General features: G+C 38.3%; 1 protein-coding gene across 1 annotated transcript; it reads right to left on the bottom strand.

Annotated features, from left to right (window-relative positions):
* Positions 1-745: 745 nt before the first annotated feature.
* ENKUR (enkurin, TRPC channel interacting protein) lies at positions 746-23,268 on the bottom strand. Its single transcript, XM_036344926.1, has 5 exons — positions 22,598-23,268; positions 9,976-10,121; positions 8,149-8,372; positions 2,967-3,113; positions 746-958 (listed from the first exon to the last, which is right to left on the bottom strand). The coding sequence occupies exons 1-5, from the start codon at positions 22,672-22,674 to the stop codon at positions 785-787; spliced, it is 768 nt and encodes a 255-aa protein (XP_036200819.1). The 5' UTR covers positions 22,675-23,268; the 3' UTR covers positions 746-784.
* Positions 23,269-23,329: the final 61 nt, after the last annotated feature.

The raw sequence follows: 23,329 nt of genomic DNA, 5'->3' as shown, positions 1-23,329 counted from the left end.
ATTTTAATTAAATACATAAAGTGAATTACAGAATTAAGCACCTAGAGTAGCAAAGTTGTTTTTTGTTTGCTTGTCTGTTTATTACTTATCCCCCCCCACCTCCCTCCACTCTCTGGAGGAGTAAAGTTTTTCAAAGTTGGATGTTAGGAAGGAGGCGGTTCTCTTTAATGATGCATTCTATAAGTTGTCTCCTTGATTTTATGTTATCTTCTTAATATTTCTTCCTCCAAATATAAGCTTTGCAGTATGCACTTGGGATATCATAAATATTTATAGTTGGGAATAGCTGCAAGTGACAGAGCTACCAGAGAATATATGCTGTTAAGTTTGTGGAACTCTGAAACAATATGCAGAAAACACTTTAGTGTAGTAAGAAAGGATATGCCACTATTTCCAATTCAAAACACTTAACAGAGTTTAATGTTGTGTTCCTCGAATCATGCAGTGTAGAAAAATGTAACGTTCTGAGTGCTGAGTTTATTTTTCAGGGCTCAGAAATTAATGGTTATGGGAAACAAGTACATAATAATAATAATACACTAAAGAGCTGGAACAGATAACATTAAATCTTAGTTTATACATGAAAATCCTGAAATTGATAAAAAAATGTTTTCTTGTGTAAGAAAAAATCCCATTAATTTTTAAACATTGTCTACACATTTTGGTAAAGACTATTTTTATTCTCTTCATAGCCTTTTTCCTCTTTGAAAAACTTAGTTTCATTTGTATGTTTTCCATGTTTTCTTTTTCTATATTAAAATTACTATCCTTTAAAAATCCATTGTTACTTATTGGCAATATAAATAATTTTGTGCTTTTCAATGACACCAATGTCATGTTCCAGTTGTTTCATTTCTTCTTCCAGCCTCTGCTTGCGGATCTTCTTTGGTAAGGAATCGATGAAGACGGAGAGGGACTGGAACTCCTTATGCACCTCTTCCCAGTTCTTTTTTAGCCCCTGCAAATGGTAAGGGAAACTGTAACTACTACCGTCAACTGCCAAAGTAAAGTACATTGTAAAGCAAACTAAATAATAAGAAGACTACACTGGCAAGCAAAATAGAAATAGGTTAAAAAACCCAACTGGCAAAAGTGACTTTTAAAATGATATGTATTTATCAAGCACTTGGCCACAGTAACAACAAATACTGTACAGAGGCCAAACCCTGTCCTGACTGTGTGCTCAGATCCCAGTGGGAGTATTTATTTGCTCTGTTTTTAATGTTACTGTACTTGTCTTACCAACAAATATGCACAGGCAGAGTTATGAATAGTATAAAACTAAGCTCACAGGAAATGCTTTTTGGTAAAAACAACAACTTAGAATTGATACCCTCAGACATTAAAAAAACATTTTTGAACAGAAAATTATTTCTTAAACATTTTTAAATTTTTTTCTTTAGAATTTTCTTTTCATACCACCATCCTCATTCTTCAACAGAAAAATCACATCAAAAGATTTGATTCTGACTTGCATGGTCTTATTTTCTTGTAAATGGAATTGTACAAAATACCAAAATTCAATTTCACAAGATATTATATTTTATGTCTCTTTCAATGAATTAGAATTCCTCCTCCATAGAGCCAAGGGATCTATACTTTCCAGTAATGTATTCTAGAAATTACTGAAATGTCATTAAATGTAACACACATGCTAATTTAATAATGTAGTTAATTTTTATATTCTCAGTAACCAACAAATTCAAAATTAGGGATCTCTTAGGAGCAATAACAGTTATTTCTATCTCAGTGTTGTTACAATTTCTTATCACAGTACACTGAGGCCCCACTGACAAAATGGTATTCAACTACTAATTGAATTCATGCAATAAAATTTTGTAAATTAACACTTTATTTTATTCACTCTGGATGCATGTTATTTTTTTTTTTTTACAAACAAAAAAGTAAAACTGAAACTACAATAAAAGTATTGTCTTGATAATATGGTCCTTGAAAATCGTGACCATGCATTTAAGTTTATGAGATTAGAGGTGTCTTATATAATAATGCCTTCATAATAAACCCTTATAGTAAAAAATTAATCTTATCCATCAATTAAATGACAATGTTCCTACAGCAGGAATTTTCACCTACCCTTCTTAATATCTTTGGGGCTTAGCATGATACTGTATGTGAAATAAACATTTTAAAAATGTTTATTGATGATTATTAAGGAATTGTTAAATGTTAAGAATTTATAATGCATATGAACCCATTTCTCAACAGAAATTAATGTGGTAAGAAAACCTTTTTTTCTGTTTCTAAAAGGTCACTAGAAATGACTTTGCAGAAAGCTTTCAAAAATAATAGGTTAAGTACTGTTTTTACTTCTATAAGAGATGGGATGACTATAGAAGAATACAAGTAGGTACATAGTTAATAAATACAACCATGCTCACATCCCTAATATTTTAAGTGCTTCAGATAAAATCTTGTATCAAACACTCCGATGTAAATATTATCTTTAAGTATTTTTTCAAAATAAGAAAAATACATGTAAAATCTAACATCTGGATACGTTAAAAATCTCAACATTTGTCTTATAGAAAACAAAATGATGGTCTGTAGAGTTTCAATTATTCTAGAGCTCCATCTAGTGAAAAATGTCTATTTTGTGGGTATTATTTTTAATAATTCAGGGACATGAGAATAAAAATAAAAATGTTTTTCTTCTCTGTAGGCATGTTTGTTGAAGAAGAAGGTGGGCTTCCTTACAACACTAACTACTTCAGGAAATAACAGACGCTCACCAAATTGGAAACAAATACTAATCCCTATTTCAACTTTTGGTTTTCCCTGAAGAGTCATCTTTGCTGCAAGGAGTTGTCACCATAACTAAAAGAGAGCCATCGAATTTGAAAGTCAAAGTGCCTGCTTTGTTAATCATTGTTAATCACTGGCGGCAGACCTTTCTTTAAGAGGTGTTCTCAAGAGTTGCATGGAGCCAGAAGTTTCAGGACCCTTACCTGCAGCACTCCTTCCCTCTCTTCATCGGAGAGCCTTTTCATGGCTGCTTTCCGGAGGCTTTCCTGGACGTACTTATCATACTCTTCCTGGGCGTTTTTCACTTCCTCGTTTCGCTTACATATATATTCAGGTGTGACACCGTAATCCTTACAAGAATTTTTCAGGGGGGAAAAAATCAGTATCCTGAATGCACTCATACACGTGGGCATACCAACCAATGAAATGGTATAGACTTAAAGCCTTTACTTACAACACCGCAAACTGGCAAAATTCAGCGACTTTCCCTCTATTGGGAACTAGTTGATTCTGGTCTTTTAAAACCATTTGAGCTGTTATTTGTGGCAGCTTGTTTTCCCTCTTCTGAATGTTTCGAGACCCTGCTCTTGGCTGATGACGCAGCCCTTACTTTACCCCTAAGAGCTGGCTTTTCTTTATTGCTTGTACTACTTCAGCTTTTACCTTGAAATATCTTAAATATCTTGAGGTCTCCTTCGCAAGGTTTTGTTAAATAAGATACTTACTTCCAAGGCATCATCAAAACCAACTCTTGAAAGATACAAAGCACATCTGCTTTGCCAGAAAATTGACTTGGGACCTGTTTGGGGAGATGCAAAATCCTGGGCTGCTTGCAAAGGCTGACAGTGAACTAGTCAGCTGTTATTCTCCCAGATCAGTGAATATGTGTGATAGATATCACTATTTTGAGAAACAGAACTACTCCTTGTTTATTCTTCAAAAAATTATTTGTACTTGGTGCTAGATATATTTGTGAGTAAAAAAGGCAATGTTTCTGTCCTCATGGAATGTGCATTCTACGGTGAAAGAAACTCACCAAAAACAGGGTATAAAATAGGAGATTATATATATGCTAGAGGCCCAAAATTTGTGCGGGGGGGGGGGGGGGGGGGGGGGGGGCGGGCAGGAGTTGGTGTCCCTCAGCTCAGCCTGCATCCTCTCCAATCTGGGACCCCTAGGGGGATGTTCGACTGTCGATTTAGGGCCAGATACCACAGGGATTAGGCCTAAACAATCTGGGACTACTGGCTCCCAACCACTTGTCTGCCTGATTGCCCCTAACTGCTTCTGCCTGCCAGCCTGATCACCCCCTAACCACTCACCTGCCAGACTGATCAATGTCTAACTTCTCCTCTGCCATCCCAATCGCCCCCAACTGCCCTCCCCTGCCAGCTCAGTTGCCCCCACTGCCTCCCCTGCTGGCCTGGTCGCCCCCAACTGCCCTCCCCTGCTGGCCTGGTCACCCCTAACTGCCCTCCTCTGCTGGCCTGATTGCCCACAATTGCCCTCCCCTGCTGGCCATCTTGTGGCTGTGGGTGCCACCATCTTTGAGGGCAGGGCAATCAATTAGCATATTCCCTCCTTATTGGCTGTGGATGCTGCCATCTTTGCGATGGTGTGAGGGCCAATTAGCATATTCCCTTTTTATTAGATAGGATATATATATATATATATATATATATATATATATATATATATATTCATTCCAAGGTAAAATAAAAGTTAAAAGGGGGAAAGAAAGAATAGGAGCTATTTTAGATAAATAACAAAAATCAGGAAAGACCTGTCTCAGGAAACAGTTGTTGAGAGAGAAGGTAGTCATTAAAACTATTCAGAAATATTCTGGTTCTTCTCCCTTTGGGCATTTGATAGGACAAAACTTTCCTGCTCCCTTTGAAGTAAGACATAGTCATGTTACCTGACTTGCCCAATGTGAGTGGAAGTGACCTCAGTACCTTTTGGGTAGAAGCCTGAAGAATTAATGGGTGACTTGCCACGTTCTGTTTCTCTGGAATAGTGATGGGAGATGTTTGGGGTTGCCTGGGTTATGATATGAGGATAATAAGCAGAGCTTTCAACAACCCTCAGTGGACATGTGGCACAAGGAAACTATACAACTTAGTTTGTTTTAGTTACTGAAATGTTGGAGCTTTACCACAGCATAACCCAACCAATTCTGCCTGAATAAGGGATAGAAATCCTAGTTGTGAATGTGTTCTGGAAAGTTGCAAAGCACTCGACAAATAAACTCTAAGAGCACAGTATTCTTGTTAATGAATAAACAGTCCAATCCATTCCAGAAAACACTGAGGGAAACACCTCATTATAGTTCAGTACAGTTACTGAGGGTCATAATAATGATTTTGTGCCATAAAAAAGATTAAGTTATATTTGGCATACTCTGTTTAATAAAGGGAATCATATGATACATTTTAGGAAAGTCAACTATCTCACAAATAGCTAAAAGCTTCAGTGATCTGAAATATTCCTATGTGTTGAATCATTAAAGAATAATGCATACTATTGATAATAATAATTGCAAATATTATAATATCTACCCTTCACTGAATTTTTATTAATGGCCAGGTCTTATGTCAAGTGCTTAATATATTTTATATCACTTAATCTTCACTCTAACCCTGTGATAAATTAATAACTTGTTTAAGATCATAGAGTTAAGTAAGTGGCAGAGGTAAAATTTGAAATAATCCCTTTACTACTATTGCTATGTGCCTCAGGCAATCATCCATGCCTCATGGCACAAATGGGCAAATATTTTATTTGGAACTAAAACATGAGATTTATTCACTTTTTACAAATGACCTTGCCCTTAAAAAGGACTTATGATCTCACTCACCAATAGCAGATTTTTAAAAAACATAACTGATAAGTGGAAAGTAAGTTGACACCAGTAATAGATTTTTAAAAAACATAACTGATAAATGGGAAGTAAGTTGAGTAAGTCCATCATGAGCCCTGATTGCTCAGCCAGCAACAAGGGGACAATAATATTGTGGTGTTTGGATGGCTTGGTAAACAAGCTCAGGTAGACATACTTAATATTTTTCTGTCTCTTTAATGTATTTTTACTTCTAATTTTCTGTTCAAGGCAGAAAATACACTGAAGTGGACAACTTAGGCAGAAGGCGCCAGAAGGAGGGGCAGACTATATGGCAATTGGTGGTATGACTATCAAAGGAGAAGGGTTTTTACGTGATGGTGGAGAAATAATGGACTGGAAATAGCTTTGAAGGGCCAGGAGAGTGAAATTTCTGTTTTCCACACCCTATGGGACAAGGGCTATGTGCAGGCTCCACGGCCTTAGGAGGAGGAAGTATCCGGAGAAGCCTAAAATAACTGAATCGGCATGTGCTACTAACTCCTAGATTCCTGCTAACATCTTCCAAAGGTGCCTTAGCCTATGGCATGGCAATTTCTCAGGGAACAAGCAGTGTCCTCTGACAACAGCCTTGAGGTTCCTGTTTGATTTTGAACAGGCACAGGATTTCTCATGGTAGATCACCGGATTACCTCAACACAAGCCCCCTCATACATCAACGCAATTTTGTTTCTCTTTTTTCTCTTCCTTCCTTTCTTCCCTTCTTTCTTTTTTGCCATGCCTTATTATTATTATGCACTAGTGACCCAGCGCACAGATTCATGCACATTGAAAGGAAATTAATTAGAAGGTGGCCAGTGGGGCGGGACTGGGTGAGATGGGCCAGACACACCCTGGAGCCAACCTCCTTTGGTTCCTCCCTGGCATCTGCGGAGTGAGCGGGGTCCTTCCAGCAGGTGGGGTGCCTCAGCATGTCCTGTGGGGATTGGGCTGAAACCAGCTCTCCCACATCCCCCGAGGGGTCCCAGAGTGCAAGAGGGCACTCTACAAAGTTGCTGTCGTACAGAGTGTGAAATGCAAATGCAAGTGTGCAGTAAACCAGATTTGGGGCTGACAGTGCCCCAGCAACAACATAACCCACGGCCGAAGGTTGAATCGTGTGGCCCCGCAAGGAATTGGGCTCCCTCCTCTCTGGTTTCGGGGTGCGTCATCCACAAACTGCCACTGCCAAGTCACTGCAGATTGGCAGCCCCTGCATTGAGTGTTTGACCCCTGGTGGTCAGTGCATGTTATAGCGACTTGTCGGACAGTGGGAGGGGAACTTAGCATATTAGCCTTTTATATATATAGATTATTATTTTTAGGGTTTTGCGCTCATATTTGCCATGTGTGTTTTGCACTCATATTACCATGTGTGTTACAAGTACCTTTATGCTCTATACTAGAGGCCTGGTGTAAAAAAAATTCGTGCACTTGGCGGGGGGGGGGGGGGTCCCTCAGCCTGGCCTGCACCCTCTCACAGATCAGGAGCCCTCAGGGGATGTCCAACTGTGGTTTAGGCCCGCTTCCTGTGGAGGGTGGGCCTAAGCTGCAGTCTGGCCTCCCTCTGTGGGGGGCGACCCATGGACCAATGGGGAGGGGTGGGATGGTTCTGGCTGGTTAACGGCCGGCCCCATCCCCCCGATGACCCCTCTGCCACCGCTGGTCACCGTCACCTCCTGATTGCTGTCCCCTCCCTCTGCCCGCTGGTACCCACTCTGGCTGGCCTGGTGCCACCTGCTCACCAGCCCTGCCCCCGCCGACCAGTCAGTCCACCATTTGGTCGATTTGCATATTAGGCTTTTATTATATAGGGAGTATACAAAGTAAAATAGGTTTTGTATAAGGTATTTTTTGGTAAGCTTTTTCAATTTTAAAGATCTTCTATATTTAAACAATTAAACCCAAGCTTCTATAATTTTCACTGATGAAATTATATGTTCATCTGATTAGTGCCTTTTCAAATAGAAATGAAGGTCCCAGAGGACTATTTTACTGGCCAGTACTTTCAAGGTCCGCTTTATTTCAAACTAAAAGCAAATGAATACATTCAAGTTGAAATAATGTGAATTAGCTACATTACGCTGATAGGATGGATGGCTCTAGAGTTGTTTTACTCTTCATTTCTCTCATTCTGCTACAAGACACTGAAACATCCTAACTAAATCTCAGGCTCTTCTGAAAGGTTATTCTTTTTAGATTTATAGTAATGACTGTCCTTTTAATGACGGTCCACCTAAAATTATTACATTTTAGAGGATGTTTGTTATAATTATTAAATATATCAAAAATTAAAATTAAAGAAAGATAATTAGTTTTCCTCTACTGAGCTATATGGTATTCATTTCAAGATTTGCACCAAACACAGATTTCAGGAGACTGAGAACTGGTAACCTAGATAACTTGTCCAGTGAGAGCACGATTACTGAAAATATGGACAATTATTGTGAACATTATATTTAAATTATTTGAATCTCAGGTCTAAAAATAATATATCACAAGGTTACCTTTTTATTGATGTACTTTGGAACTAGTCCAGAACTTTCAAGATCATGCTTGTCTCCAGTTCTTTTGTCAACGTAAATTGGTTTAGGCTTTTTAGCCACTCCCATGATGACATCGGCTGCGTTTGTATTGATAAAGTTTTTTCCACTCTGTACGCCCATGACTGGATGATCAGTCCTCAGTGGCACAGGAGGCTTTTTGGTCCCAAACCGATCAAATTTCTTTTCTGTGAAATATAATATATCCTTGTTAATATTAAACTATAAACATTGCTACTTAGTGCTATCTGTAACATCTAGATATTTTACCACTAGTATATTGAAGTTTTATTACAATATATTCAAATGTTTAAGATAAAAAATCAGTAATTGTAAGTGTAAAAATAAAGTGCAACTTAATATCTCGAAGAACAGTATAAAAGTCTAAGGAAGAAGATAAGCACCCCCCAAATATATGTTAGCTAACTATTTTAACTAGCTATTGTGAAAATATTTTCTTATAACGATTTCAACAACAAAAGTTCAGCTTTCCCATTGAAAAAAGTTCAAACTTTAAAACTTTTTTATGAGTATTGTCAGTATTATGAATAATTGTTTCTTCAGAGGAAAGTTACTGTAAAATCACCACATAAATAAAAAAACTTGATGTATTGAAAGCCCAAGAATCTATTTTTTTCTACTAAAACTACTATTAATATAAGGTACCTAACATACAGCTTAATAAATAAAGCATTACCAATATAATTGAAGTTTCCTATTCACTCCTCCCTGGTTGCAGCTCACCTAAAATAACTGCTATGCACATTTATTTTATTTCTCTATACCAAATTCTCTTCATTAGCTGCAGGTGAAATTGTCCATTTTTACATAGTCTCTTCAACCTGACCAATCCAACTCATCTTTTTTGACAGAGCCACATCAAAATGGCTTGTAAATATATTAAAATGTAAAATAATTACTCCCTCCCCCCCAAGGGCCAAAGGCAACAACTCTCTTGAAAAACCTTACATCTTAACCCCATCACAATTACTAGGGACTTTGACTTTATTTATTTCTGCATTGTTGGAGCATTTTATGAGCTTATATAACTTTTATTATTTATTAAAAAAATCCATACAGGGTGGGGCAAAAGTAGGTTTACAGTTGTAATACAAATAAATAATACAATCATTAATAAATAATAATAAAAGAATCATCTCTCAGTTTCATGTATTCACAACTGTAAACCTCCTTAGCCCTACCCTCTACTTATTACTAAAAACAAACCTATGGACTAGATTTACCTTTTGTTGTGGGCTGAATTGTGTTCTCCCAATATTCATACATTGAAGACCTAACCTCCAGTATCTCACATTGGGACTGTGTTTGGACACAGGATCTTTTTTTTTTTTAAAAAAAAAAATACATTTTATTGATTTTTTTACAGAGAGGAAGGGAGAGGGATAGAGAGTTAGAAACATCAGTCAGCTGCCTCTTGCACACTTTCTACCGGGGATGTGCCGGAAACCAAGGTACATGACCTTGATTGGAATCGAACCCGGGACCTCTCTGTTCGCAGGCCAACGCTCTATCCACTGAGCCAAACCAGCCAGAGCTAGGCACAAGATCTTTAAAGCGGTACTTAAGTTAAAATGAGGTCATTAGGGTGGGCCCTAGTCCAAGACACACTCAGGGGGAAGGCCACCTGGAGGGACAGGAAAAGACTGCCGCCTACAAGGGAAGAGACACCTTAGGAAAAAACACCCTGACAGCACCTTGGTCTTGGGTCCAGCCCTCAGAATTGTAGCAAAATAAACTTCTGTTACCATGAAAAAGAGTGATAAAACCTACTGGGCGGCGCAGCTTTTTCCTTTGAGTGTTTCTTCAGGAAATCCTTTGGAGAAGGTACTTCAACTTTTGGTGGCCCCATAGTCTTCATTGCAGTTTTAACTTTTTTCATGTCCTCTTTCACAGCTGTCTTAAAAACTGATATGTACCTAGAATTAAAAGACGTTGCAGCATTTATATGTCTAGTAAAAAGTATTTAAAGTTTAACATAGGATGTACATTTCTAATTTAGGTAAGTCTATATTCATTGGAAAATAGCCAAAAAGCATAATTATCTGAACCCTGTCTTCAGGTTTAGTCAAAGCTAGAGAGAAGCTTTGCCCTAAGGAAGAGTTGCTGGGCTAAGAGGTTCATAGTATTTCCTTATTATTCTTTGAACATATGAGGCACCAATAGTGATTTTCATCTGTGTGTGTGTGTGTGTGTGTGTGTGTGTGTCCTCCTCTCTCCCTCCACCCCCCCCCCTTTTTTTTCTGATCAGTCTGGCAAGGGGTTTATTAATTTTATTGCTCTCCTCAAAGAACCAGCTTTTCATTGATTTTCTCTAACGTTTACATATTTTCCATTTCAATAATTTTCTGCACTGATCTTTACTATTTCTTCTTATTTTGGATTTAATTTGCTTTTCTTTGTTAAGTTTTTAAGGTGCAAGTTTAGATATTTAACTTTAAACTTTTATATTTTCCTATTATAAGTATTTAAAGCTATAAAATTCCCTCTATGTATAGTTTTTAGCTGCATCCCACAAATTTTGACATGCAATCCTTTCATTTTTATTAAGCTCAGAATACCTTTTTAATTGCCTTCTGACATCTTTGACTTATGAGCTTGTTTAGATTTTTTGATTCTCAAATATTTTGGGATTTTTTCAGATATCTTAATGATTCCTAATTATTAAAAAAGTGTACTTTGCTATTGTTGGCTGGAGTGTTCAATAAATGACAATTAGGTCAAACTGGTTGGTAGTGTTCTATTAATTACTGAAATCTCTGACTATAATTGTGGATTTGTCTGTTTCTTCTTATAGTTCTACTAGAGGCTCGGTGCAAGAAATTCATGCATAGGTAGGGTCCCTAGGTTGGAGCCTTCTGGCTACCAGCCGGGGCCTTCCTTCCCTGGCTGCTGGCCAGGCTTCCTTCATTCCACACCACCCCCTGGTGGTCAGCACATGTCATAGCAAGCAATCAAACTCCCGGTCGCCAGGTTGAACTCCCAAGGCGACACTTTGCATATTAGACTGTTATATATATAGACTAGAGGCCTGGTGCACAAAAATTTGTGGAGGTGGGGGGGTCCCTCAGCCCTGCCTGTGCCCTCTCGCAGTCTGGGGCCCCTCAGGGGATGACCACCTGCTGGCTTAGGCCCGCTCCCCAGGGGATTGGGCCTAAGATGGCAATCAGACATCCCTCTGGCAGCCCGGCAGCCCTCGGGGGATGTCCACTTGCCAGCGGGGAGCAGGCCTAAACTGCACTCGGACATCCTTAGTGCTGCTGAGGCAGGAGAGGCTCGCACCACCACCGCTGTACTGGCAGCTGTCAGCCTGGCTTGTGGCTGAGCAGAGCTCCTCCCATGTGAGAGCACCCTGACCACAGAGGGCAGCTTCTGCATTGAGCGTCTGCCCCCTGGTGGTCAGTGTGTGTCATAGTGATCAGTCATTCCCAGTCCTTTTGCTGTTATGGTCAGTTTCCATATTACCCTTTTAGTATATAGGATAGAGGCCTGGTGCATGGGTGGGGGCCGGCTGGTTTGCCCTGAAGGGTGTCCCGGATCAGGGTGGGGGTCCTGCTTGGGTACCTGGCCAGCCTGGATGATGGGATGATGGCTGTTTGCAGCTGGTCACACCCCCTTCAGGGTGGAGGTCCCGCTTGGGTGCCTGGCCAGCCTGGATGAGGGGATGATGGCTGTTTGCAGCTGGTCACACCCCCTTCAGGGTGGGGGTCCCCACTGGGGTGCCTGGCCAGTCTGAGTGAGGGGCTGAGGGCTGTTTTCAGGCTGGTGGGTGACTGAAGCTCCCAGCCTCTCCTTTTTTCTTTTTTTTTTATTCTGGGATTAATTTACCTTCTATAGCTGTCACTGGAGCTGAGTGCAGGCTCCAGCTCTGAGGCCGTTGCCGGCTGAAAGCAGGTACCTGGGTTTGTTTAGATTCTATAATTGAAACTCTGTTGCCATCACTGGCCACTCTAAGCTCTGAGGCCGCGCTGGCTGAAAGCAGGTTTCTGGGGTTTGTTTAGCTTCTATAATTGCAACATTGTTTCATCCGGAGCTCAGAGCTGAGCTGCGGCAGGCGGGGAACGTTGACTTCCTCCATCACTGGAGTAAGCAAGCCTCATGTTTATGTTCGCTTCAGCTGCCTGGCTGCCGGCCGCCATCTTGGTTGGCAGTTAATTTGCATATCTCCCTGATTAGCCAATGGGGAGGGTAGTGAAGTTATGGCTAATTACCATGTTTCTCTTTTATTAGATAGGATTAGGTTTTGTTTTATATATTTTGACACTGCTAGTAGGTGTGTAGTATTTAGGATTACCATATCTTCTTGAAAAACTAACCACTTCATCATTGCTTTTTAATGCTTTTTAAACCTGCAAAAATGTTGTATTCTAAAATCTCCTCTGTCTGATATGAATATAACCACTCCACATTCCTTTGATTTGTGGTGACATAGTATTTTTCCATTCTTCAACTTTTTACTTATTTGTGTCTTTATTTTTAAAGTTTTTTTTTAATGGAGAGCAAAGAATTTTTATTCTTTCTAACAATCTCTTTTACATGACATGCTTAGACCGTTCACATTTAATATGATTTTTATATTCACATTTAAGTTTTCCACCTTGCTATTTGTTTTCTATATATCCCATTGTTCGTTCATCTTTTTTTAAAAATCCTGCCTTATTTTTATTTATGTTTGGATTTTGTTTTCTTTTGTGAAAATTCTAAGGTTTACTATAAATATATATGTTTAACTAATCACAGGCTACATTCAAATAATGTTATACCACTTCACATGTGGTATAAGAACCTTATAAAAGAATACTTGCATTTATCCCTCTCCCAATCTTTGTCCTAATGTGGTAACATATTTTACTTCTATATAGGTTATAAAACCCACAATCATTGTGGTAATTTTCCTTTAAGAATCTCTTTAATCATATTTTAAAGAAATTTTAAAAGAAAAAATATTTATACATATACAGGGTGTCCCCAAAATGTATACACACTTTGATAATTCATTCCAATGAATTAAATCTGAAAAGAAAGAAATGTCTGAGCTATCAGCTGTTAAAGTGTGTATACAGTTTTGGGGGGACACTCTGTATTTCCCATTTTCAGTGTTATTTCATTGTGTAAATTCACATTTCATTGTGTAAATTCACATTTCTGACTCAAACCCTTTCTTGTGCATTAAGAACATTTTAACTTCCGACTTCTATTGTTTCTGATGAGATATTTGCTGTCCTTTTTTTAATTTTTTTAAAATTTTTTTATTGACTTTTTACAGAGAGGAAGGGAGAGGGATAGAGAGTTAGAAACATCGATGAGAGAGAAACATCGATCAGCTGTCGCCTGCACACTCCCCACTGGGAATGTGCCCGCAACCAAGGTACATGCCCTTGACCGGAATCGAACCTGGGACCCTTCAGTCTGCAGGCCGACGCTCTATCCACCGAGCCAAACTGGTCAGGGCTGCTGTCCTTCTTTCTTCCTCTTTATGCAATGGGTTTTCCTTTCCTATGGCTACTTTTAAGATTTTGTTTCTTTATTATTGGTTTTAAGAAATTTGATTGTAATGTCCCTTGGTATGGTAATGTTTTTCTCCTTTTCTTTTTTTTCTTCCTCCTCTTTCTTTATTATGATTCCTGGATTTAGGGATTTCATTAAGTCTGCCAAATTTTTTTGCCATTAGTAAAATATTTATTCTGTTTACCCACCGCTCTCCTCCCTTTCTGCCATTCTATTTACACTTATGTTAGGCAGCTGATATTTTTTACAGGTCACTGATTCATTTTCCTTTTCCATTTTTTTTTCTGTTTTATTTGGTATTGTTCTATTATTATTATGACTTCACATTCCACAATATTTTCTTCAGTTTCTTGGATGCTGTTAATCAGTCTTCTATTGTCATTTTAGACATAGTATTCTTTATTCTATAAGTTATATTTGGGTCTTTTTCAAAATCCTTTCATTTTTCCCTGCATGTTGCTCATGTTTTCCTCCTCTAACTCTTTGAACACACAGAGAATATTTAAAATAGTGGTTGTCATATCCTTCTCTACTAATTCTCGCATTGATACCAATTCTTTGTCTGTTTGTATTTACTGACTTTTCTCTTGGTTATGCATTATATTTCTGTATCCAGAAGAGCTTTGGTCTAGTTCTAGTTTGGCTCCACTACTGAGGCAATATGAGTACACTCCTCAATGCCCTGTGTCTTAGGTGTTTCCACTCTGGCTGGTGGGAATATGAATTTTATTTGGCTCTGTTGCCTTCTGTTAGTTATTTCCCTGGCCTCGGTAGTTTCATCACATACTTCCATACCTCTCTACCTCTCTCTTTCTCTCTCTCTTCCCTCCCCCCCCAACCCTCCCACCCCCGCAGTGCTTTGCTATGAATTCTACATGCCTTGTCTTGTCCTTCCTGAACCTAAACTCTGTCTTCTTAACTCAGGAAAACTGCTAGATTTTGTTTCAATTCCTCTTCCCTGGGCTTTGCCCTATAAATTCTCTCCAGAGAATATGTTGGGGCAATTGTAGGGCTTCTTCCCCTTTTCTTAGGGATGACTGCTCTGTGCTGCCTATTGTCCAGTATCTGAAAACCATTGTTTTATATATATTTTCTGTTGTTTTAGTTGTTTAAGGTGAGAAAGTAAATTCCATCCTTGATTGGAAGCAAAAGTTCACCACATTTAGCAACTTGTATTCTTTTCGTGCTCATGTGGATACGTTTGTTGGAAGAAACATGAGGTGGTTTCTTTCTTTTAGGGGCCTTTCATCAATCTTGAACTCAATGCCCAGGAACCAATATGGTCCACACTGAACAAACTCATTAGATAGATAAGGTTCAATCCAAACCTGTGTCTTAAAATTTCCACAAAAGTTGGAATTATCAGATATGATCTTTTGGTTAATAAAATATTCCTTTGGGGGAAAAAAGAAGTAGGTGTACTTTCACTACTTTTTAATTTGCAGTCTTGTGATTCAATACATTAGCTTGTGTGAGCTCAAAGTTTACCCATCTGTTATAGAAAACAAGGTATTAATATACATCTTTATTTTTCTAAATTATAAAAAAGGGCAACTAATAGAATGTCAATTACATCTCAATTTTAAAAATTAATAAAAATCTAGGTTCCCCCTTCTCCTCAATCCATTTCCAGAATATATTTTGTTTTCTGTATTTCTATTTATGTATAAATTGTAACTTAATTTTAAAAATTTAACATAATGTGATCTTTTCCCATATTAGTACATGTAAAGCTTATACTTTCTTCTCAATAACTACATTTTATTCAGTTTTCTGGATGGTGTGGTTTTATTATAAAGATCTAGAAAATGACTTTATTAGATAATTGGCCATACATTCTACCTTTTATTAGATGTGAGTTATAAATTATTCTAAAACGAAAATTATCATCTTCAAAAAACATACCATAATTGCATTTATTTTATTGCTAATAATCACCACTTAGTGAGTCATATCAACTTTCTAGATATACATTTTAAGGCAGTTTATCTTAATTACCACTCAGATAAATACTGACCAAAATTTGGGACAGACCCTAACCGGTTTGGCTCAGTGGGTAGAGCATCGGCCTGCAGACTGAAGGGTCCCAGGTTCGATTCCGGTCAAGGGCATGTACCTTGGTTGTGGGCACATCTCCAGTGTGGGGTGTGCAGGAGGCAGCTGATGGATGTTTCTCTCTCATCAATGCTTCTAACTCTCTATCCCTCTCCCTTCCTCTCTGCAAAAAAACAATAAAATATATTTTAAAAAATTGGGACAGTTTGATAAAGCTTGATTGAGATTTTTTTTTTCCTAATTCATTAGCTTGTGTATTAATGGTTAACTACTTTTCTTTTCTTTCTTTTTTTAAATTTGGGCCAATAGTATTGCAACGTTTCTCTGTTGCATAGAACTTTAAAACCTAGACTACATTAGAAAATCCTTCCAATTATTTCTTGAAGAGAATTTTGTCAATATACATAAAAACATCTTAAGCCTATTTAAAGGCACTGAAGTGATAGTCTTCAGTTCAGCCTCATGACTATATCAAGTAATTCGATTTCCATAAATGGATGTCAAGTCTACTCCTAGCTTGGTGGGTTGTCAAAGCTATGCTTAGTTGACATCACATATATGTGTCATTGAATATAATTTTGATCTCGCTGCTGCTCAATACTTATTGCAAGCTGATGAGAGAAATAATAAATATGGTAGATTATCCAAAGGATATGTAGTTAATGTTTTCACTTAGATCTGTGCTGTACAATACAGTAGCTACCAACCCCATGTGGATATTGAGCACTTGAATTGTGGTTATGTTATATTCTTAAGTCATAGTATTTTAGATATATTGAGTTAAATATGTCATTAAAATTAATTTTACATGTTTTTTTTCTACCTTTTAAATGTGGCTATTAGGAAATAAAAAATTACACATGTGGCTCACATTTTATTGGATAGTACTCATGCAGAGATCAGAAAAATTACTCACTGAATCAAACAATATAGTGATATAATTGCATATATCATATCCAGACACATCATATTCATGCCTCTATGTTGCTTTTGTTATGTTTTGGCATGTGGCCACTGGTCAATAATGAGAATAATATTAGACCTATGAAACTCAGTGTATTTAATGTAAAGGTGCGGCTAAAATCTTTATTACATTACACACATCGTTTCTCTATGAACCAAGGAAGACGTATAATCCTGGCTTCATACCAAGATTACTTCTCAGCTACTGCTTTGCTTTCGTCTTATGGAAAATGTGACTTACACTGTAAGTGACCTTTAGAGGATCATGGGAAGCATGTTTTTCCTTTGTGGGTTGCCCAGTTTCTAGTTAGCACTGAATCAAATTTATACCAGACTTCAAGCAAACTTACAATATTTTAAAGCATACATTTCATGTACAGGAATTTCATGCTCATTTGTGGTATTATTTTATTTTTCTATCATTATTTTTTATTTGCTTTGATATCCTAATTTTAATAATCTTATTACATTATAATGTGGAAATGTGTAAATAAATACTAAACGCTATCTAATACATGTTAAATTATCTGAAGACTAAAATATAGATGCTATTGAAGCAATAGGTATTCATTAGGTTTGTTTCAATTAGTTACTCAGATTAAAAGCAGTGTGCAAACTGATTAAAGTTATATGCTTTGATGTCAGACTTATCATTCAATTTAGCTCTTGTTCATCCTAGCTGCCCTAATGTTCTGGGCCTGAGTTTCTCCTTTCCTACAACTGAGCTAATACTACTCATCTCATAGGGTTCTTGTGAAAATTAAGTAATGATTGTATAAAACAGACCAGTTCCTGGCACATTATAAACACTAATACATCGAACATATTATCATTATTTTTATTAGTGGTATTCTTATTGTTACTATTATTACTGGATATTCATCTTGCTTAAATAAAAAAACACACCTGTTTGACCTGGGGGATAGTCTACAACCAACAAGATGGCGGCCGGACGCCACGGAGCTGGAGCAAGCAGGAGGTGCTGTGGCCAGCCTGCAAATAGCCATCACCTCCTCACCCAGGCTGGCCAGGTACCCCAGGGGGGGACCCTCACCCTGAAGGGGTTGTGGCCAGCCTGCAAACAGCCATCAGCCTCTCACCCAGGCTGGCCAGGCACTCCTATATAATAACAGGATAATATGCAAATTGAACCTAACAGCAGAACAACTGGGAATGGCTGGTCACTATGACCCACACTGACCACCAGGGGGCAGATGCTTAATGCAGGAGCTGCCAGTACAGCGGTGGTGGTGCGAGCCTCTTCCACTGCTTCAGCAGCGATAAGGATGTCCAACTGCAGCTTAGGCCTGCTCCCCGCTGGCAAGTGGACATCCCCCGAGTGCTCCTGGGCTGCCAGAGGGATGTCTGACTGCCAGCTTAGGCCCAATTCCCCATGGAGTGGGCCTAAGCCAGCAGGTGGTCATTCCCCAAGAGGTCCCAGACTGTGAGAGGGCACAGGTCAGGCTGAGGGACCTCCCCGAGTGCACAGATTTTTGTGCACCGGGCCTCTAAATATATATATATACCTATATATATACATACATATATATATATATATATATATATATATACACACACACACACACACATATATATACATATATGTATATATGTTTGTCAAGAATGAATATATATATAAGCATGAGAAGTGCACTTGGGTAAAAACCCACAAGAGATGAAGAGAAGTATTATTATTGTGTAAGTCCGCAGAGAGAGATAGCCAGATGAAAAACCTGAATATTGACTTCCAGCACTAATTAAAAAACTGCCCAAGACCATATATTACAGAATGGGAATTTTAGCATAAAATTTCATTATGCTAAAACAAAAACATTTGGATATTCTAAATTTTCTGTGAATGTAAATTCACTTAAAAGAACTATTGTCTTCCCCAATTACTGGCTGTACTTAGTAAGCAAAGAAGGTAAGAACCTCAGAAGAAAGTTACTATGTCATCTAAAAATTTCATAATAGTCAAGATTGCTTAGCAAACTCAGATACATAACTGGACTTTAAACAAAAAGATGTTACAAACCTTCAGAAAATACAGTATAACAGCATTAAAATGAAATAAAATGAAAGGTAGTCCAAGAAAAATGCAAAGCTCCAAAAATGAAATTCTGACTACATGTCGGAATTATCCCAATGAAAACCAAAAAGGCATAAAAAAGGAAACAACTACTGGGTGCTTATGACATTAAATATTTCATTTTCAAAATGCATGTATACAGAAACTCCATGCTGGTGAGCCTGATGCCAATTTCAAAGAGCTTCTAAAAATTCGTAGAGCAGCAATGATAGCATGAGCCACTTGGAGTTTCAGATCACTGAAATGAAGATCTTTTGTTTTTGAAATGGGAAAGCAACTTTCTCAATGTAATTTTTATGTTTATTACTTATTTATTTAATATATTTTTATTGATTTCAGAGTGGAAGGGAGAGGGAGAGAGAGACAGAAACATCAATGATGAGATGGTATCATTGATCGGCTGCCTCCTGCATGCCTCCCAAGCATGTGCCCTTGACCGGAATCAAATCCAGGACTTTTCAGTTCACAGTCCAATGCTCTATTCACTGAGCAAAACCAGCTAGGATATGAAGATCATTTTTAAGAAATATAAGACTCAAAAATCAGGAAAATATTTTAGACATCATATACACCTTGATGTTAGTAAAGCCTCTTATTAAATCCTTACTGATAAGGTAGAGAAATATGAACTGATTAATGAATGCATTTGGATGACTGACTGAATCCTCAAAAACATTTATTGCTGCCAGTCTAGAAAGAAATATCTAGTGGCCTATTAAAGTGCAAGGTACTAGCCCTATTCAATGATGGATGGAGATATAAAAGACATTGGATCTGCAAATGTCACAAAGCTGGGAGGGATGGTTAAGAGAGTGTATGAAAGATTCAAAATTCAAAACTATCTCCATAGATTAATGATAAGTTTAGATAAAAAAGAACCAGCTACACAAGTATAGGATGGGAGAGACTAAACTTAGTCATAATTCATGTGGGAATTTCAATGTGAAACAATGATAGGACGTGACTGCCATCATGCTAATGGATGCATAAATAAAAGTATTGTGCATCAAGGAAAGCAGATCAGAAGTCAACATTCAGGCCATATTGGAATATTACTTTCAACAAAAGGGAAAGAGAGAATGATTAGAGATATTAAGTAACGAGTTATCAATAGAAGGGTCACACATTTGGTGATGATCTTGGAAACCATCTCATACATCATGAGCAACTGAAGTTTTGAAAACTGATTAATGGTTTCTCATTGACTTTAACATGTGTTGTTGTTTTTTGTTAATCATCACCCAAGGATATTTTCCATTGATTTTCTTTAGAGAGGGTGGAAGGGAGATAGGGAGGGGTAGAAGGAGTGGGGAAAGAAAGAGAGAAATAGAGGGAGAGACAGAAACAGAGAGAGGAGAGAGAGAGAAAAACGTCAATGTGTGAGACACACATTGATTGGTTGCTGAAACCTGAAACGCAATCATGCCTTCACCTGAGAATCCGAACCCGAGACTCTTCAGTGCTCAGGGCCAATGCTCTAACCATTGAGTGACACCAGTCAGGGCTGACTTTAACATTTTTATATCTTAAGTCCCAGCTTATAGTTCCACTGCAAAAGGTTGCCCTTCACCCCACTTTGGTTACATATATCTACCTGGTAACATTTATTTCATTTAGCATATCAATATTTTAATGTTTATATTTTTGTTTGCTAAAGAAACTAAACTCTGATGTATGGGAGAGCACAGTACAGTCAATTTTTGATTTCTCCCAGGAATCCAACTCTTTATGAAAGCTGGACAATCACCTTGCCAGTCTTGCAAAGAGCCACTGAGAGTTTTCTTGAAGCTGGATTTATAACTCAGTAATACAGATTAGCCTTATAGCTTAATACATTTCTTATGGTTATGTAATTTTACTATCAGTAAGGAGATTCAGACAAGTTTGTGTTAGTGTGGTGAGAAAAAAGTGTGATTAATTATGCTCTGTTTTTTTTTTTATGAATTAGCGGTTTTCGTGCATGCCATCAAATTAAAAACTCCTCATCACTGTTGCTGACAGTGTAGGCTGACTTAACAGAGAAAGTTGTGTGGCATCACATTTAGATGCCTTCTAGTCCCTTCACCATGAGTTCCTTTTTCCTACACACTCCTTCCGAGCAAACCAAAATGTTTGTGCTGTCACTGCAACACTCCCCAAGGGCAACATTATACACCTAATAGGGGCTCAGTCAATGCTTGCCAAATGAAGAATGATCGTTCCTATAAAATTTCTTGAAAAAATCACCTAGATGCATAGTAAAGCTTTTAAATTTACCAAAGGACAGAACACCTGTCTAATACCGTATCTTACCATTCAAATTCAGTCCTCTATAGAAAACACAACCTACCAGTGGGTTACAGAGAGGAGGAGCTTTATCTTGTACAATATATAGGAATTTTGGACCAAAAGTCCATTTACCAATAGTTAATTTGAACACTCCTCATAAACTGTGCACCAGTATCATATCTTCTTACTTTATATTCCCCTTTCCAATTTCTACTAGATTCGAAAAACTAATGGAAGTCAATGTAGGTACTGCTCTGGTTAAAACAAAGAAACTCAGGCTGGTGTTGCTCAATGATTAGAGTCTCGTAGGTGCACCAAAGGGTTTCCAGTTCAATCCCCAGCCCAGGTCATGGCACATTAGGGAGGTGATGTATCGTTCTCACATGGATGTTTCTCTCTCCTCTCTCCTCTTCTCTCTCTCTCTCTCTCTCTCTCTCTCTCTCTCTCTCTCTCTCTCTCCTTCCCTCCCTTCCTCCACTCCCTTCCACTCTCTCTAAAAAATAAATGGAAAAAATATCCTCGGGTGAGGAATAACAAAAATATAAAAATTAAAAAATGGAACTTCTTACTGAAGATGTAAATATTAGTAAAAATAATTGACCATTAGACTGAAAGGGGCCATAAAGACTCTTTTCTTTTACAGATAACAAGTGAAAATTTATTCATGATCCCAAAACCAATTAGTTGAAGCCCCTGTTTGTTTTTTCTCCTAGCCCAGCACTCTTTCAATGTGGTTTTCACTTAAATCAGGAAAAGGAGAAAGGTAAAAGACAGCCAAGTACTAGAAGAAATGAGATTTTCTCTATTACCTACTTCTTTTCTCCCCATAGACTTAAATAAGTTCTAAGTCTCTACACAGGAGTGTAAATGGATGTTTAGTTTGTGATGACCTTTTTGAAACTGGGGAATTTAAGAGGTCCTATCACCTATGTAAAATTTTTAACTGAGTTACATATTTTTGGTTCTCCATCCACTCTTCCTTCCATCTATAAGACCCGTAAAAGACCTTAGAAACTATCCAGTCTATTTTGTTTCACCGATCAAAACATTGAGGCTCAGAAGCAAATTTATATTTGACAATAATCTTGGGGGAAAAATAAGTACTACACCCTTAGAAAAAGAGCAGTCAGAAATAAAACAAGGAACTCCTGAAACCAAATATGAAATATCCTAACACAGGATAATAAAATTGTGATATTTTTCAACAAGAAATTTCACACTATTATATACCACCTATCATGTGTGAACAATCAGATAAATTATAAAAGTCACATGCCCTATTACAGGAGACTACCATAAAATGGCACTGGATTGCCCTCTCTGAATTTTGAGATACTGAGTAGCTAGATTTTGCAACCTTTTTTTAAAGAAGTTATCATTCAAGGTTACTTCATTGAGACAAAAGTATTTTTTATTTCTTTTTAAAAGTCATATGATGCTTTGATTAATCCTGAAATAGAAGAATTATTCCGCATTCTTGTTTCACGCGATAATCTTGTATTGCCCACATACCTAGGAGGCGGGGGAGGCTCCTTCCAGTCACTGGGTATGAGGTTGTAAATGCTCTCAGAAGGGCATGTTGGATCCATGGCCACCAAACGGCTCCTCAAAACTACTTTTTATTTTTTTAATGAAAATACCAGTATCTCTGTTCCTTTCTTCACTGCATCCCCTTTCCTTTCCTACTCGCTTGCCTTCTCAAGGAACTAAGGTTTCTCTCTTTCACACAGTTCCCCTTTGACCCCTTTTTGCCGTCCTCTCTTGGGAAGAGGATACTCTCTATTCCTCTTGGGGTTGCTGAGCGTCTAGACCGCGCGCTTGCCATGGAAACAGTTACTAGGCAACGGGGAAGTGGGCGGCCCCACTGCAAACCATGCTTCCTCTCTCCCGTCACTGCAGCTCAATTCTTCTAACTGGAAAGCTCCATGTGGAAACCACCGTTTATATGTGCCTTTGGGAGTAATGGGGTGAAAAACGGCGTCCCCATAAAAATGTTGCTTTTTTCTGTCTCTGTATATGTGGAGAAAGATTCAGACACAAAAGGACAGCGGGCGCGCTGAAGTCACACAATAAGGCTCTTGTGCGCAGGTCCCAATTCCGGCAGGGGCGGGGCCAGCGGCTGAGGCCACGCTGACGCACGGCCCACGTGGAGAGCCGACCAGGTAGGGGCGGGGCCGGGGTTGGCTCGTAGGTGGAGCCTGACGAGAGTCACGTGCCTGACGCTGGGCGGCTCCGGAGGTGGGT

This window comes from Myotis myotis, unplaced genomic scaffold (assembly GCF_014108235.1).
Source record: "Myotis myotis isolate mMyoMyo1 unplaced genomic scaffold, mMyoMyo1.p scaffold_m19_p_1, whole genome shotgun sequence".
Lineage (NCBI taxonomy): Eukaryota > Metazoa > Chordata > Mammalia > Chiroptera > Vespertilionidae > Myotis > Myotis myotis.
This window is presented reverse-complemented; position numbering and strand designations above follow the sequence as displayed.